This window comes from Aethalodelphis obliquidens, unplaced genomic scaffold (genome assembly GCF_003676395.1).
Source record: "Aethalodelphis obliquidens isolate GAN/ISIS:26980383/991018 unplaced genomic scaffold, ASM367639v1 scaffold53, whole genome shotgun sequence".
NCBI classification, from domain to species: Eukaryota; Metazoa; Chordata; class Mammalia; order Artiodactyla; family Delphinidae; genus Aethalodelphis; species Aethalodelphis obliquidens.
Genome location: NW_020837997.1, coordinates 8,249,034 through 8,266,981, shown reverse-complemented (window position 1 = coordinate 8,266,981; position 17,948 = coordinate 8,249,034). Strand labels below are relative to the sequence as shown.

General features: G+C 53.7%; 1 protein-coding gene across 2 annotated transcripts in view; it reads right to left on the bottom strand.

Annotated features, from left to right (window-relative positions):
• Positions 1-17,948, bottom strand: part of MYO1F (myosin IF) — a 31,277-nt gene that overhangs the window by 10,931 nt on the left and 2,398 nt on the right. For both annotated transcript variants that reach the window (XM_027085287.1, XM_027085286.1), the window contains exons 2-16: positions 11,927-12,064; positions 11,437-11,526; positions 11,253-11,347; positions 10,777-10,864; positions 10,558-10,647; positions 8,487-8,618; positions 8,187-8,321; positions 7,815-7,947; positions 7,412-7,608; positions 6,560-6,640; positions 6,365-6,451; positions 5,450-5,536; positions 4,800-4,967; positions 3,555-3,640; positions 152-233 (exon numbers count right to left, since the gene is read on the bottom strand). In XM_027085287.1, coding sequence (XP_026941088.1) covers positions 152-233; positions 3,555-3,640; positions 4,800-4,967; positions 5,450-5,536; positions 6,365-6,451; positions 6,560-6,640; positions 7,412-7,608; positions 7,815-7,947; positions 8,187-8,321; positions 8,487-8,618; positions 10,558-10,647; positions 10,777-10,864; positions 11,253-11,347; positions 11,437-11,526; positions 11,927-12,064 — 1,689 coding nt within the window. The remainder of the gene's footprint in view (positions 1-151; positions 234-3,554; positions 3,641-4,799; positions 4,968-5,449; positions 5,537-6,364; positions 6,452-6,559; positions 6,641-7,411; positions 7,609-7,814; positions 7,948-8,186; positions 8,322-8,486; positions 8,619-10,557; positions 10,648-10,776; positions 10,865-11,252; positions 11,348-11,436; positions 11,527-11,926; positions 12,065-17,948) is intronic.

Genomic DNA, 17,948 nt, shown 5'->3' with positions numbered 1-17,948 from the left:
CATTAAGGAAGCTGGTCCAAGCTCCTTAACCCCAGAGCTGGAAGAAGGCCCTGGTGAACAGAGGGTGCCAGAGGGAGGGGCAGAGGTCCTGGGATGGGGGAGGGATTGACCTTGGAATGAGGGAAATGGACCCATCCCTCCCCATGCCCACCTTGATCTTGGAGCCGGCTGTACTGGGGCGGCCCTTCTTTTCTACATCCAGCTTCTCGGGAAAGAGCATCCGGAGGAAGGCCCTGGGCAGGGATAGAGGGGAGGTCGGAGGTGCAGCTAGAACTTGGATGCCCTCCCAGAGGTGGGCTGTCTAGGTGCCTGGGACCCAGAGGACATGCTGTACAGTACGGTTCTTCCTTAATGCTAGGGGGTGTGATGGTGAGAATCAGAAAGTTGGTTTTGTCCTTCTGGTTCCTTGATTTATTTGTACTGTTACTTTTTCCTCCATGACCATGTATGACTTGGGTAGCAAGTAAAATAGAACAAAGTTAAGCTAAGTGATGCAGCATCTGGGGCAACAGGGGCAGGTCCCCTGGGAGGAACCGTCTTACAGGCACAGGCTTGCACGTGTGTGCAAAGAAATATGGACAAGGATCTTGTCGCTGTAGCTCTGTTTGTGATAACCATAGATGGGCACAACCTAAGTGTCCATCAACAGGGGATCTGTTAAATTCACTCTGGTGAAACCGAGCAGGACCCTGTGGGGCCTTCCCGGAGACAGAATCCCCCGCCATGTCCCCTGCCTCTTGTTTTTAGAAAAGCTTTAGCCTCCCAGGCCTTCTCTGAGCAAATTTAATCAGGAAAGTGAGAACATGCAGAAACAAAGGAAAGCAGCCAAGCAAGACAAAATAATAATAGTTCAGCCGTAAAACAAAGTTAAGGACTTTTAGTTCCTCCTCAAGGGCCATAGATAATATCCTGAGCCATATCCTTGAGTTGTTTTGCAGATATTAAAACCCCCATCAGGTAGAAGAAGGTAACTATATGCTGACCACCAGTGCATAGACCCCAGATTGGCTGGAACCAGAAGGTTGATGATGGAGATTCCAGAAACATCACTCTGTTACCTCACCATCAGCCAATCAGAAAATTGTGCACGGACCTGATCACACACCCTGTGACCCTCTCCCTCACACTGTCTTTAAAGACCCTTCCCTGAAAGCTATCAGGGAGTTTGGGTCTTTTGAGTATGAGCTGCCTATTCTCCTTGCTTGGCCCTGCAATAAACGCTGTACTCTCCTTCACCACCACTTATTGTCAGGGGGTTGGCTCTGCTGCACATTGAGCGAGGGGCCCAAGTTCAGTTTGGTAACATTGTTACATTCACAGCTTCTTCCTCCTTCTCAGTGAGATCTTCCCTAACCACCATAACCCAGAAGAAGTGGACTGCTTAATAGATGCAGAGTATGTGTTTAGGGTGATGAAATGTTTCTGAACCTAATCGTGGTGATCGTCATACAACATTGTGAATGTACTTAATACTTAATGCCACTGAGCTGTATACTTTAAAACGGGTAGAAAGGTAAATTTTATATTTTGTGTATTTTATCACAATTAAAAGAAAGCAAAAAAAAAAAAAATGAAAGAACGATGCCCTTCTCACTGTCTACCCCTTACCAACTTAGTTTTTCTTCACACTCGTCCCAGTGGTTCTCACACCTCAGTGGGCACCAGAATCACCAGGGAAGCTTGTTGAAACACAGATAGCTGGGCCTCGCCCCTGGGGGTTCTCATTCACAGGTCTGGGCTGGGGGCCAATAATTTCTAACAATAATTTCTGGTGATGCTGAGGGTGCTGGTCCAGGGACCCCACTTTGTGAACCACAGCTCTAACTCTGTGCTTTACAATACGGCAGCCATGGGTCCCACGTGGTTCCTGAAGCCCTTATAACGTGGCCTGTCCAAATTGAGATATGCTGTGAGTGCTGAAACACACACTGGATTTCAAAGAGTATGCAGCGTGGAAAAAGAGAATGTAAGTATTTCATCAATAATTTTTTAGTACCGATTGCATATTAAAATGCTACTTTGGGTATACTGAGCTAAAGAAAACATTAAAAAAATTTCACCTGTTTTACTTTCTTAAAAAATTCTTTCACCGTTTAATATTCCACAGAGAATTAGTTCTATGGTAAATCTCTTACTACAATTCTGTTTTTTAAAAAGAACAAACCCTAGACGAAACCTGACCAGCAGATGTGTTTTGTTAGGTACACATAGCTTTCTTTTTTTCTTTCTTTCTTTTGTAAAATACACAAAACAACATACAATTTACCATTTAAATCATTTAAAAATGTACTATTCACTGGTATTAGGTACGTTTACATTGTCGTGCGACACCTTTTTACTTTTTAAGTGTGCTTACCAGAAAGTTTAAAACTACACGGGTGGCAGGAATGGGGATTGACTGCAATGTGGCATGAAGGATCTTTTGGGGTGATGCACGTGTTCCAAACTGGATTGTGGTGAGGGCTGTACAACTCTGAACATTCACTAAAAACCATTTCTTAAAATGGATGCATTTAATGGTAGGTAACTTATACCTGAATCAGGCCATTTAAAAATAACTACGTGTGTGGCTTCAGTTCTATTGGATGTGGAATAATATTGGACAGCATCGTTCTACATCAGTGGTTCCCAAACTCTAATGTACCCATGACTCCTGGGGTCTTGCTAAAATGCAGATTCTGATTCAGTCCCTCTGAGGTGGAGCCTAAGGCTCTATGTTTGTAATCAGCTCAGAGGATGCTGACGTTATTGGTCTAGTAACCATACTTTCAGCACTATACGAACCACTGTCTTAGAACTTTAACTCATGCTATATTCTATTTGCCTTTTCTTTTTTTCTTTTTTTTTTTTTTTTTGGTACGCGGGCCTCTCACTGTTGTGGCCTCTCCCGTTGCGGAGCACAGGCTCCGGACGCGGAGGCTCAGTGGCCATGGCTCACGGGCCCAGCCGCTCTGCAGCATGTGGGATCTTCCCGGACCGGGGCACGAACCCGTGTCCCCTGCATCGAGGCGGACTCTCAACCACTGCGCCACCAGGGAAGCCCTCTATTTGCCTTTTTTTCCCTCTAGTTCAATGTCTGTCTCGCCACTTGGCTGTCAGCTTGATGAGAGCAGCTGTGTTCTCTGACCTGTTCAGTCCTCTACCCCCAAAAGTTCAAATGATGCCTGGTACACAGCAGCGCTTGAATAAAATTTTGAGATATAAAAAGATGGAACCCGGTATGCTGCTGTGATCAGGGAGATGAATCCATACATATTAATACAGAAAAATGCATAGCGAGATGTGTTTTCACTGCGTAAAAAGGGAAGCTGTCCACACCAGCACAGATGCTTGGGTTTGCAGAGGGCAGCGTTGGAAGGGCCATAAGGAACTGCTGCTAGGGCTCCCCCTGTGGACCTCGGGCTACTGTTTAATCAGAACCAGTCATTAGAAACACAGCCACCCCCCCACAAAGTTTATGGCGTGATGGGAGCTCTGAGGAAGACGGGGTGGTCTCTGGGCCTCCCCCGTCCCCACAAGGAGTTGCCCAGAGGCTCCCGCCTGGGACCACTCACTGCTCACTGGTCTGCATCAGCTCTATGAGGTCGGAGAAAAGGACATCACGGTTCCTCTCGCAGAAGCCGTTGACATCATAGGATACCTGGAGGAAGGCGGCGTGGCGGGAGTGAGGGACTTAGGCAGAGGGTCGGGGGGGGGCGTCCTGTGGGGGCCTGCTCTGGGGTGAGAGGACTGGGTGGTGTCTACAGTTCAAAATAGGGGGTCGGGGGCAGCATGGACCTGGGGGCCCTGGAGGTCTGATGTTCAAGGTGGGGTTGGAGGGTTAGGGCTACAGTCTAGGTCAGAGGTGAGGGAAGATGGGGGTTACAGTCCAGATTAGGAGGCGGGGGCTGCAGGCTGGATCCGAGGGATGGGGAGGTGACAGTTAGAGCTCAGACTGGGGGGTGAGGGGCTGCAATCTTGGCAGGGGTGGGCCCCGGGGTTCCACGACTGAATTTGGTGTCAAAAGGTCAGATTGAGCATCTGTATTGGGGTTGGTTGGGGGGCAGGGGGCTGGGGGACTGTGTCAGGAGGGTTACAGCACTGGCTGGGGGCTGGTGGTGGTGGGGGCTTTGGCCAGGCTTGTGGGCTGGGTCTGCCATCCCCAAGGGTGGGGGGCCCTGCATAGTTCCTGTCTGGGCTACTTCCTGCTGAGGGAAAACGGGAGCTCCAGCCCATTTTAGGGATTGGTGGGCTGCAGTATGGCCAGGGGACCCCTGAGGTTCTTCGCTGCCCATGTTAAGGTCAATGGGAGAGTCTTCAGTCTTGTAAGCTGGGGAGGGGGACCATGGCCAGGGTCGGAGGCCACTGGATTTCGAAAGCCTTGGCTAGGGGTCTGTAGGTAGGGGGCTCCAGCCTATCGTGCAGGCAGTGGCTGGCAACATGGCCCTGGGGACTCCAAGTTGAGATCAGAAGGAGGGGGGCTGTGTCCTGGTTCAGGGGGATAATGGGGCTGACAGCTCAGATTGGGGCTTGGGGGTCTGCTGCTTAATTTGGTGTCGATGGGGGGGGAGTTTGTGTCCTGTAAGGGGGGGCACTGTCCTGTTAGCTGCGAGAGCTGTGGGCTTGATCAGGGGCCAGTGGGCTCCACAGCCCTGGCTGAAGGGCCATGGGTTGGGGTGACAGGCCAGTCAGTGGGAGGGGGTCTGTGTTTTTGGCCAGTCGGGGGAGGGCTGGAGAAGGGGGTCGGTGGAGCTCTTCAGCCCTGGCTGGGGGTCTGGACCGAATCCCCCTGGGGCCCATGGGGCGGAGGTGGGGCGCACCTTGCCCGCGTAGTGGTGGATGACGAAGCCGGCACTCCAGCTGTTGAAGTGCTCGTGGGTGCCCACGGCCGCCTGCAGCTTCTGCAGCAGCGTCTGGTCGGCGCCGCCGCCCGTGGCGTGCATGGTGGCGCACACGTCGTCCAGGACGCTCATGATGCCCGGTGGGTTCTGCGGGAGCGGGCGTCGGGTCGGGTGGGCGGGGTGGGCGGGGCAGGGATCAGCCTGGCCTGGCCCTGCCCCCATCTCGCTCATTGGGGAGGGAGAGGAGAGGCTTCCGAATACAAGAGCAAAAAGGTGCTGGTGGGGGGCCCAGCTCGCTGGTGCAGGATAGGGTGGGGGACCCCATAAGGGACCCATGCCTGTATCCCTTCCCCAGACTGAGATGGTGGGGGGACCCATCAGCTTTGACCCCTCTATCCCCAGCAGCCTGCCTGGGGGGGTGTTTGTTGAGTGAATAAGTGAAAGGTGAGCAGGTAAGCAGAGTGAATGGGCAAGGTGGCCGACAGGTATCGTCAGTGGGGCTCCATCTGCCCAAGGGGGAGCATGGGTGAGAAGGGCCTACGGGGGCTGGAAACGCCCCGGCTCTCCCAGCTCTCCCAAGCCCAGCTCCGGGGCCCAGTGAGAACCCCCAGATCTGCCCTGGCCCTCACCAGCTTGTTTTCGATGAGGTCACAGACGATTTTGTTGTTGAAGTACTGGATGGGGGTCCAGCGGATGCCCTCCTGTACGTACTCCTCCTGGTGGCGGCAAAGGGGGCAGGGATGGGACCAGGTGTCTGGGCAAAGGTGCCTGTGTTTCTAGAATTTGAGCTTCAGGAGGATGGGTGAAGGAGGTGTGACAGATGTTCCCCCCCACCCCCCATATAACTCCTCTTCCCATCTCATCACTTAGGACTGTCTCAGATAACAAAGCCCATTCCCCCGTGTGGGGCAGGTCAGAAGGTTCCTCAGGGGTCCGAGAATTGAGCCCCAGTTGCCTGAAGTGTGACCTTCCCATGAATACATCCTATTTGGCTCTTTAAAAATAAATCCCTTTCTGGGGACTTCCTTGGCGGTCCAGTGGTTAAGACTCTGCGCTTCCACTGCAGGGGGCATGGGTTTCATCCCTGGTCGGGAAACTAAAATCCCACATGGAGTGGCCAAAAAAAAAAGAATGGTGGTTTAAAAAAAAAAAAACTCCCTTTCTCACTTCCTCAGTCACGTCCTGGTATTTGCCCTGAAACCTAGTCTCAGGCTCTGCTTCTATGGGACGGGTTGAATGAAAACAGCAGGGATTTTTGTCTGTCCTGTTCATGGAGGTCTCCCTAGCACTGCAGACAGTGCCTGGTACACAGCAGGTGCTCAATAAATAATTGAGGTGTGAAGGTGTGAACAAAGAAGCTATTCCTTAGCCCTTGTCAAACGTTCAGAGGCAGAAAACCTCTCCTGAAGGAAGGAGCTTGGACAGGTCAGCAGAGACAGGTGCCAGTGTGGGGCTGGGGTGTCCCCGGTTGCTTGGCAACCTTCATGGTCCTGCCCCCACCCCCAGTGTCCCCTGCTCCTGGCCACTTGGATGCCCTTGCCCACCTGTTCAGCCTTCAGGGTGAGTTCGATAAAGATCTGCTGTAGCTTCTCGTTGACGAAGTTGATGCAGAACTGCTCAAAGCCGTTTTTCTGCCAAGAGAGGGAAAGAATGCTTCCCTAAGTGGGCTGATACTGGAGGCTCCGGGGCCACTGGGCCACCCTAGAGTGGCCGTGGGCCGGTGGCAGTGTCATACGTACCTGGAAGATCTCAAAGCCGTAGATGTCAAGCACACCGATACTGTACTCCTCCTGGGGCTTCTGCATGGCACGGTTAATGGCCTGTGATGCGGTGGGGACACTAGGTGAGTGGCCTACCGCTCTCTTGAAATGCTCTTAGCCATGTTCACAGGCTGGGTACCCTCCCACCAGTTTCTCTCCTGCCTTCCCCACCTCTGTGCATACCCATACCCCCATCGGTCATTCCTATGAGAAATCCAGGTGTGAGAACATCCGGGTTCCTGCCTTGGGAGCTGGCTCTGCCCCTTAACCACTCTGCACCTCTACTTTCTCATCTTTAAAATGGGTAATAGTAGCAACTCTCTTAGAGGTCTATTCTCTAACAGTTAAATAAACTGGTGCATGGAAAACAGAACCACAGCGGACACGCATTAGGTGCTATGGAATGTTGGCTACTGCAGTCACTATTCTTGACCTTGACGCGTCCCATTCTCATTCACCCCCGTCTAGTCCATCACTTTGTCCTCCTGACAGCACCCCCCGCACCTCGTGGCTCTCAAATGCACCCACCCCTGTCCATCCCGACAGCCCCCATCTCAGTCCAGGCCTGGACGTTTCCAATAGACCCCTCCTTCCTGGGCTCCACGCCACAGCCAGGAAGCCCCTAAATCTCCCATCAGATCACCTCCTGCCCTGTTTGATGCCTCCTACGGCTGGGCATTGGTGAGGTCATGCCCACCAACCGGTCATGACAGTCCAGACGCCGGCCCCGCCCCCCCGCGCCCCGCCCCCCCCACCCCCGCCGCCGGGCTGGTCCGAGCCCAGGGCCTGGTGCTGTCCCCGAGCTCCTCTCCCACCCCCAGCCCCACTTGCCTCTACGAGGAAGTCGAAGAGACGGGAGTAGAGCCCCTTGGCCAGAGCGTCCCGAGTGTAGGCCGCCTGCTCCACGTTCAAGGTCACGTCAATGGACTCGCTGCGCCCGCCCCAGCGGCTGTCCATCTTGCGGCTGGTCAGCTTCTCCTGCAGCCGCCCGCTGTCAATGCCCAGGAGGTAGGCGGGGAAGGCCAAGACTGCCAGGTGATGGGGCGGGTGGGGGGAAGGGAGCAGTCGGTTGGGCTCTTGGGTTTCGTGTGAGCGCCCCCCATCTCTCCCCATTATGCCCAGTGACACCGATCTTGTCCTCCTGGGACCTTACCCCCAGGGGGCCACCCAGGGAGGAAGCAGGTCACACAGGCATACACGCCTCCACCCCGCCCTCCACAGCACCCACACTCACGGTCTGCGCTCTCCACCCGGGCATAATTCCCATCTTCGCAGAAGCTGATGTTTCCCAAGTGCAAGATTCCCGCCACAAGCTGCAGGACCAGCTGCTGGACGTTGGCTGGGATCCCGATGACCTGCATGGCGCTCTGGGGGCACAACAGGGGCAGAGCCTGTGCCACAAGTCCCGACCTCCAGCCTGCCCCCTGGCTGAGGTTTTGGGGGCCATGGCACAGACTTGGGGAGTCAGGACACCTGGGCCTCTGTCCTGGCTCTTTCACTCATTGGCTCTGTAACCTTGGGCAAGTTCCTTCCCCTCTCTGGGCCTTGGTTTCCCAATTTGTAACACGGGAAGTTTCCCGGGGCTGGAGGGGCAGCTGGCGCTCACCAGAGTCTCGCTGAAGTCGCTCCGGTCATCGGTGCCGTCGACCTTGTAGGTGTCTGCTTGGTTGAGGTAGTAATAGTAGTCGGGGGTCATGAGTCCCAGGTTCTGCCGCTGCTCCTGAGAAGCCCCTTCCAGCAGCTGGAGGACAAACGATCCTCACGCATGTGGTGATGGACTGGCACAGCCCTCGTAATCCCCGAGGCTCACTGTCGTGGGCTTCCAAATGCTGACCCTCCCACCGTCTCCCCCCGGGCTCCAGGTGGGGCTCCCTCTGCCCCAGCCCCATGGCCCCCTTCCGTGCACCTGGTAGTAGATGTGGAAGTTCCTCTCGTTTTCATTCTGCATGACCACTCGGGATTTCTCCAGCAAGAAGTTGGAGATCTTGCCCCCGTCTGGCTCCCCACCGCGGCTGAACTGGATCTCAAAGTACTTGCCCTGAACCCGAGAGAGCCACGTCAGCCCTCCCAGGGTCCCAGGGCTGCAGGTGAGGAAGGATTGGGGATCGGTCTTGTGAGCCTGGCCTCTTTGTAGCTCTTCGCCACGTGACCTCAAGTTGCTCTCCTCTCCTCACCTCCCACTTATTGTTCTTTTCACCAGCTCTTCCCTCCAGCCTTTGCTTAAGCTGTGTCCTGGGCCAGGAATGCCTTTTCCTCCCTCTCTGATGATTCAAGCCCTCACTTGGGGCATTTAGCCCTGTGCCTGGCACAGAGAAGTATCACAGTTTATTGACAGCTCCCCAGTCCCTTCATCATAACACAGAGGCTTCCATGTCTCTGTGGAATGCTACTGGTTCCAGTGATCCTGGGTGTATCCCATATGTTGTCCCTGAGCCCAGAGCAAGGGACCCACACCATCTTTGGTCTCTGACACCATCTGGATTCCACTCTGGCTGGAGGTTGGAAGGCAGACAAGCCCCTTATTTCTCCTTTCTGCCACCTACATCCAATTACAATACAAATGACATCATCATACTACACAATTAAACACCTATAATGTATGACAAATACTTATTCTATTGTATAATAAAACTATATAAAATAAAATAGAATGACATATTTTTGAGATTCATTCATGTTTTGGTGTGCATTAGTAGTTTGAAAACACAGACTGTGTGATTCCATTTATACGGAGTTCTAGAACTGCTGAAACTAATCCACGGTGAAAAAAAAGAAAATATCAGAGTGGTTGCTTCTGGGGTAAAGTAGGAGTAGAGATCAACTAGAAAGAGACAAGAGGGAATTTTCTGGAGAGATGGTGATGTTCTGTATATCAGTAGGGGTGTGGGTTGCACAGGTGTATGCATTTGTCCAAACTCAGTGAATGGTCCCCTTCAGATTTATATATTTTGCTGTTAATTTAAAAGAAATAAAAGAGAACTGCAAAATTATATTGGACTATAATTAATGATCTACATGCTGAAGTGTTTGGGGGGAAAGGTATGATGTCTACAGCTTAGTTTGCAGTGCATCAAAAAAAAAAAAGTATGATGGCAGCTGGGCCTGTGCGTCTGGAGCCTGTGCTCCGCAATGAGAGAGGCCATAGCGGTGAGAGGCACGCGTACCGCAAAAAGAAAAAAAAAAAAGGATGAATGGAGATACGATTAAGCAAGTATAGTAAACTATTAGTGGTAGAATCTAGGAGATGGGCATACAGGCGTTCACCGTAGTATTCATTCAACTTTTCCATGTATATGAAAAATTTTACAATAAAATGTTGGGGAAGATACTTCAAATATAATTACATTATAAAATATATTAGAAATAAAAATAGAGCTAATAACTATAACTAATAATATTTAGGGAAATTAAAAAATATCATTAGTGTCGTAATTCATTAATCCGGTTCCACGTTCAGGCATTTACTGAAATTATCGAGGTCTATGAGATGGATATTAACATCATCCCCATCCCAGCAGAGGAGCCCCACAAGGTTACATTGTTTTTCTTTGTCCAAGCCACACTTCTAAGCCGTGACAGAAACTGATGACAAATCCAAATCCGTTTACCTACTCTGTCCTCCATTAGGCTCAGCATGGACCTGACACAAAGAAGGACTCCAAGAACCATATGATGAAAGAAAGAATGAACGAAGGAATAAATGGGACCTGAAATGTGAATAGGAACAGACGTAGCCTGGTTGCAGCCGGGGGAGGAGTGTTCTTGAACACTACACAGACATGTCATGGCCTCCACAGATATGCTGATGGGGGACTCTTTTTCAGATGAACCATGAACAGGAAATGAGTCTCCCAGTAAGGAGCAGTATTTCCTGTATTCTTGAGAATACAGGTGGGAGAGAGAGAGAGAGGGGAGGGGGGAGGTCAGTGAGTCAGTGTGGAGGGAGCATGTGCTCCAAGCAGGCTGCAGAGACTCACAAAGCGACTGGAATTATTGTTGCGTACAGTCTTGGCATTGCCGAAGGCTTCCAGCAGTGGGTTTGATTGCAGGATGATGTCCTTCACATGCTGGGGAAAGAAGCAGGTGGGGGTGGGAAGAGGTCAGACTGACGGGGGGGCGGTGGGAGCTCAGGGTGGGGGGGATGAAATACCGCGCAGAGTGGGGAAGACTCAGCCCTTCTTTCTGTTTCGCCTTACCTGGACCTTCTGGCCTCCGCCCGACACCTTGGAGATGTAGCCCATGATGTATTTGGCTGCCACCGTCTTCCCAGCTCCACTCTCTCCACTGGGGATGGGTGAGGGAAGGAGTCATGAGTGACCAGGGGTGGGGGAATTGCTCTTTCAACTGTCTGATCAATCATTCATTCATTCACTGAATGAATGACACCTACTGTGTACCAGGCAATAGTCCAGGCACTGGGGATACAATAGTGAACAAGGCAGATCCAAGTGCCTGTCTTCCTGACATTTAGATGGGACAGATGGGCGATAACAGAATGAATACATAAAATACATCATGGGTCAGATGGTGACAAGAAAAGTAAAGCAGGGCCAGAGGCGGAGAGGGGCAACAAGGCTCTGTTTGGATCAGGAGTTCCTAGTACCCCTCCCTGGGGTGATGATGCTGTTTTAGCGGGACCTGGGCACGAGGGTCTGGGACCCCCACTCCGTACCTGATGATGACACACTGGTTCTCACAGTCAATGAGCATGTTCCGGTACATGTTGTCTGTGAGGGCATAGATGTGCGGGGGATTCTCGTACTGGGCCTGGCGGGGGAGGTCTGGGCTCAGCCTAGGGCTAGGGCCCTGGGGGTCCTGGGGCTGTGCCTCCCACCCGGCCCCGGCCTCGGCCTCACCGCGCCCTGGTAGAGGTCGATCTCACGGTCTGTGAAGTAGGGCATCTGCTTGAAGGGGTTTACGGAGATGAGCACGGAGCCGATGTAGGTCTGGTTGGGGGAGGGTTAAGGGCCATGCAGTGTCCCAGCAGGCTTTGTCCCTCAGATGCACCCTGGGTCTCTTAGGAAAAAACTGATCTGGATCCAGAATGGGGAGAATAGAATATGCTGTGGCTGAGCTATCCCTGGGGCAGAGGGAGCAGTGAGGGCCAGGGCCACCCCCAACCGGGGCCCCGCTGTCACTCCGCTGTCCCCTGTCCTAACACCTAGCGCTCTTACTGCCCATCCCCCCACCCCATTTCTGTGCTCAGTTATGTGTGTCCCTTCCATGCTTCAGTCCCTCTGCCATCCTTCTCTGCTCTCATCCGCACACCATCTCTCCATCCATTGGTCAGTCATCCTCCTGTCCCTCTGTCTTTCGTCTGCCCACCCCGCCCGCGGCCCAGGGTACAAAGATGTAGTCGTCCATGAAGCGCTTGCGGAGGTTGCCCACGATGGCGTCCTCGGTGATCTGGGGCAGCAGCACCATGTCGTCCACACCACTCTGCTTCACGTTGTGGCTCTGCCAGTGGAAACGCTCCTTGCTGCCCTGGGGGTGGGGGCCGCGGGGTGGCGGTGAGCCCCTGCAGGGGGCGTGGCGGGGGATGGTGCCTCAGCACCCCCTGCTGGCTCACCTCCATCATCAGCTTCTGATGCTGTCCCCTTCCCCACCACCTCCCTTCCTTCTTCTGCGTCTCCGGGACACCAGGAGAGGCAGGCAAGGTCTAGTCCCAAAGGAGGAGGCCAGACAGAATGACAGCTCGGATACATCCCTCAACCCTCTCTTTTGGTCCCTCCATGCTTCCACTTAGTATCCCGTTGCCATAGAGGAGACAGTGATGCCTGGCCCAGCAGCGCAGAGTGTGCTTGGGACTCTGGTGGCTGTGGGAGGAGAGGAGGGTATCAGAGAAGGCTTGATGGCGGAGTCCCCACCCTGCTTCTCACATCCCCAGCCCTGCTCTCCCTACCTTGGCCCAGGCTGAGTCCCTGACTTCTCCATGGCATTTGACCTGCTGCCACCCCTTCCACCTGGAGATGGATTCCTTCCTCCCATTCCCATCCTCCTCCCTCGGGGTCATCCTAGCCCATCCCTCTGAGATTCTCTCAGCCACCATGTGTCTGTGATCTCTGCTTCTGTGCCTGGCTGGGACTCTGGTCCTCAGCTCGCACAGCCTTCCCACCACCCCTGCCGTGGGCTTCTCCATCCTCAGAGAGTCAGCTCCTGCACCTTCCCAGGCTCCCACTTTGCCTTCTCATTTCCTCCCTCAGCTTTTCTTCAGATGACACCTTCCTTAGGCCCCAACGAGGAGACTCAGACACAGGCGCTCCTCAAAACCCTTCCTCCAGGAAGCCTGCCAGGAATGCTCTCTCCTTTCAGCCCAAATGAACTCATCCAGTGCCTAAAACACTCAAGCACACTGGCTCTCTCAGGCCCCCTCTGCCTCCATTCAATATACCCCTGTCATGGAGGAGTCCAGCACACAGAGTGATGGTGGCTTGGAGCTCTCCTGTCTGGTGAACTCATGCTCAGACAAGATGTCCCTCCTCTGGGAAGCCCCTTACCCGCCCCAGACCTGGAGCTCCTGGAGGGCAGGGATTGGGATTGAGTCCTTGCTAGTCCCAGCAAGGAGGACCTATCGAACAAACAAGGGACAAGGGCAAAGAAAGAAACCCAGCTTCAGAGGAAAAACCCCCAAGAGCAAAGATGCTGGGAACCAAAGTCAAGTCTTCAAAGATGACCAGGGTTTGCCAGGCAGATTCTGGGGAATGGAGATGGTGCGCTGGGCCCATCTGGGAAGGAATTCAGGCAGGGATCGAGCAGGAGGGTCAGGGGTCCAGATGCGCAGGCTCAGCGGCCATGGCTCACGGGCCCAGCCGCTCCGCGGCATGTGGGATCTTCCCGGACTGGGGCACGAACCCGTGTCCCCTGCATCGGCAGGCGGACTCTCAACCACTGCGCCACCAGGGAAGCCCCGAGAAAGGTTTTGATCAAGAGCAGGGAGAAAGGGTTCACCAGGCAGAGTGAACTGCCTGGGCAAATGTGCAGACGTGTGACCGAAGCAGGAAGAGAATTCAGAGGAGGGGGGTGGGCAGGGCTCAAACCCCTGAGACTGCTTCCAGCCTGAATATTGAGAGTGAGGTTTTCATATGACAAATACCATCTCATTTTTCTGTCTATGGCTTCCCATCATTGCCACCTCCATGCATCCACTCTACAAAGAATTCCTGAGCACCTACTTTGTGCCGGTAACTTAGGACTTTGGGAGGAACTCTTTCAGTGCCTCACCGTGTTGCCTCTAAGCCTTTGCACAGGCTGAGCCCTCTGCCCAGAACACCCTTCCTGCCTGGCTAATGCCAACCCATGCCTTAAGGCTTGGCTCAGGGGACGCCTCCTCCGAGAAGACCTCCCTGACTCCAGGACAGGTCAGGTGCTCCCTCGGAACCCCCCAGCCCCCAGGCATCCCTCACCATAGCCCCATCCACGTTCTGGACGTCATGCACAGTAGCTGGGCTGTACTGCTCCTGGGGGCACTTTAAGAATTGTGGGGGAATTCCCTGGTGGTCCAGCGGTTAGGACTCCACACTCCCACTGCATGGGGCAGGGGTTCAATCCCTGGTTGGGGAACTAAGATCCCTCATGCTGCAAGGCGCGGCCAAAGGAAAAAGAATCGTGGGAGCATATTTGGTTGTTCCAGGGATGGGGACATGGCTGGGGACATGGCTGGCATTTAAGGGGGCCATAGGTCCCCTTAAATTTGCACATGTACCTAATTACATTATTTTACAAATACATAATCGTCCTGCCCTCAGCTCCCCACCCCAACCCAGCAGAAGTTCATGTAAGTGACAAACCTGTTTATAACCATTGGAACCGAGAACCAAAACCTATTTTATGTATAAGCAGAAGACCTATGTATTTTTTGCATGGTTGATACCCACTGCATTTTACAGGAAAGTGGCTATTGCGTAGCAAGGGAGGATTTAGTTTTGTTCAGATTTCACTAAGAAATGTCCAGCATTCGGAAGCTCATGCTGCTAGTGAGGTTAACGTGTCCTGCTTGTGGCGGGGGGGCTGTCTCGCTCGCTGAGACGCACCTGTGTCCAGGTGTGAGCACCTGGCCACTCCAGTGGACGTTCTTGGGCCACTGGCCTGAGCACTTTCATCTTTCCATGCAATTTTATTCTAAATAACTTTCTCCTCGCCTTGCAGGGGGCCACATTAAGTGTTTTCGGAAGATGGAAGTCTGTGTGTTTCACTATTCCATTTCAGCATTTCAAGGGCACCTGCCAGGATGCTTGTTATAAGAAGGGGGTGCTGGATGTGATGCTCTGAGAACCCCAGGATGCAGTGGGAAGGGTGGGGTGGTGGGAAGACAAGGTTGTGAGAGCAGGAGGACGGAGGTGTTGGCAAGTGTGCCCAGGGCAGAGGCTGAGGTTGGAGGAAGCCAGGACCTGGGGAGGCCTGGAGGTGACAGGGGCTGGTTGGGAGAAGCAGGGAACTGTTGACCGGACCCCCAGCTGCTGAAGAACTTCCACGCTCACTGGAGACTCAGAGGGACCCCATGGAGAGCGTTGTTGACCTCAGGGTCAGAAGTCGGATCTAGAGGTCAGGGAGAGAGGACTGCTTTTGGGGAAGAGGGAAAGAGACTTCGGGGAGAGGAGGGGTCAGGGGAGTGTATTTCCTGTTTTCAAGATGGGGAGGCTCTCCAGTGTGTTGGTGAGAAGAACCCATGTAATTCGAAATTCAGGGGTGAAGTGGTGTCATTCACGGACCTGGTGGGGTTGCTCGTTCCCTGAGTTGGTGTGGGGAGGTTGGGTAGGGGTGTGTAGGGGGAACTGGAAGTGGATTCTCTCTCTGGAGACCTCAAGGGGTGGGGCTTGGGTGGTAACCATGGTAACCGAGAACCATACATAACAATAGTTCACACCCCACTGGCACTTATTCTGCGCCAGACTCTGGTTTAAGCTTTTTTCAGTGAATTACCTCACTGCATCCTCTGGGCACATGCCGAGGTCAGTACTCTGATTAGGTCCATTTTGCGGAAGAGAAAACTGTGGCCCAGAGAGGTTAGGTGTCCTCCGCAAGGTCACACAGCAGGAAGGGAAGCCGGGTCTATGTCGGGGCTGGGGGGTGGCCGGGGTTGGTTCTTCAGGTCATATGAGGACAAGGAGAAGACAAGATTGGTCCTGTCCACGGTTTCCCCTTTGGGGTCACCCCAGTCCCCATGCTCTTGGGACCCTCAGGCTCACCTGAGACTCAAGACCACTTCCTTTCTCTGAGGTCAGAAGCCCTGAGGCTGGCTGTGTCTGGCTGGCTCTCCTGACCCCGAGGACTTGGTTCCTCTTCCTGTCCCTTCCTCCTTCCCCCACCCAGTTGAGTGGGCCTCTGCCTCTAGTGGTCCCTGTTATCTCTCCCTCTGTGTCCCGCCCCAGGCACCCAGGACCCCCAGATCCATCCTAGCTCTATGTGATCACAAAAACCACGGGGTTGTTTGTGGCAGAGCGAGAGGTTTTCCTCAAGAGGGTACAGTGTGAGGGAGGAGAGTCGACGATTTTGGCAAGGGATGGATTGGGTGTGAGGCCTGGCTTAACAGTCGGCTCCGTTGACCCCAGGGAGGCCACTTCATTTCTCCAAGCCTCAGTTGCTCCATCTGTAAGATGGATTCCATAATAAATCTCCTCTGTGGGTTTGCTAGGGGAAATAAATGAGCCAGTGCTGAGAAAAGATGCACTGGGGTGCCTCAGGAAATGGCAGCCGGTGGCCCCAAGAGCACTTAATAGAAGTGATCAGTGGCTTGACAGGATAGAGGAGCTGGTCGATGTAGACTCGTTGAATGAATAAATGAACGAAGTATCATTGGGATGAGACTGCCCCCTGCCCTGTGTCATGGGTGTCCATCTCTCTGTGACCCCCAAGTCTCCAACCGTCAAGTTGAAGCTGTTTGTTCCTTCCTTGGAGGGTGAGGGTACCACAAAGAGGTTGTGGTCATAGTTGACCGCAAGTCAAGGATGACTCAACTGGCTGGGGTTCTTGTGAAAGATAGTCAGGGGTCAGAGGTGGCTGGGATGGGAGTGGGGACGTAGATTCTAACTTCAGCTCTTCAGAGAGGCTCCCCTCAACCCACCGCAGAGGGTGTGGAGGGGTGGAGCTTCCCTGGTGCCAAAGGAGGGAGGGCCAAGGTGATGGCTCCTGTGGGGCTGGGGCATTGGGGCCCTCTAGTGAACACACTTCCTGAGCCCCTACTGTGCACGGAAGTAGGTGGGGACCAGGCCTAGACTCTGCCCTTGAGTAGTTCAGAAGCAAGTTGCCCAGAGGAGACAGTGATCCCAGTCAGACGGTGCTAAGGAGAGCTGAGGCAATCAGAGAAGGCTTCCTGTAGGAGGCAGGCTTTGCAACATGAACGTCCCAGACCGTGTCAGGGGTGGCAGCAGGAGCCATGGGCCAGGAAGGCCTTGGGTGTGTGTGGGACACCAGGATCCTAGTTTCTTTGGAATAGAGAATGAGGCAGGGGTGGGCAGCCTGGAGAGTATGGGGGTCAGCCCATACCCCCAGGTGGCCTCTTACCTGGCAGGAGGAGGAGGAGGTTGTAGGTCAAGGTGGCTGTTAAAAGTGTGACCCTGGGGATCACTGAGTTGAAATCCTCTGCTATTTTGGGTTGTACGGCAGCTCGCCTAACCTCTCTGCCTCTGTTTTCTCATCAGGCAAATGGGAATATTGAGGGCCATGGACCTCACGGGGCAGTTGTGCAGATTCAACAAGGCCAAGCTTGTCAAGAAGAAACACTAGCTTCCCTCCATCGGCAGCAGCAGCAGCAGCGGCAGCCTGAAGCTGGCCGATCCCACAGGCATGGGGCACAGGGTCAGGAGGAAGGGCTGGATGAGGGTTTTGCAACTTGCCCTAACTGCTCTGGCCTCCCTGTTCCTGGGTGGTGATGAGCAAAGCCCCAGACTGGAGAAAACAACGAAACAGCCACTTCCTTCCTCGCCGGGGTCCTGTGCACTGTGGCTGCCAGCCAGCAGAAAGGCAGAGGCGAAGCTGCTCTCCAGCCCTGGCCACGCCCTGGCCCCCCGGTGTGCCCCTGGAGCCTTGGTCCTACTCAGTGGGGTTCTGGGGCTACACCCTGTGTTTGTACACCATGCAAACAACATTCTCGTCTCTAAAGGCTCTCAGGTCTCCCCCTCCCTTGGGAGGGGTGTCTCAGTTTTCTTTTGGCCTAAACAGAGGCTGTTCTCCAACATGTGGGGACCCTTGTCCTTCTAGAGTCTTTCTTCCTAATTCTCTCTTGACCTCCCAGCCTTTTCCATCCATCCCCATGGCCGCCGCCCCTCGGTCAAGCAGCCGCATCACTGGTCTCCCTGCTTTATATCTGTACTTTCAGAACAACCACGATTACCCTCAGGTCACCACCATTATCAACCGAGGACAACAGATG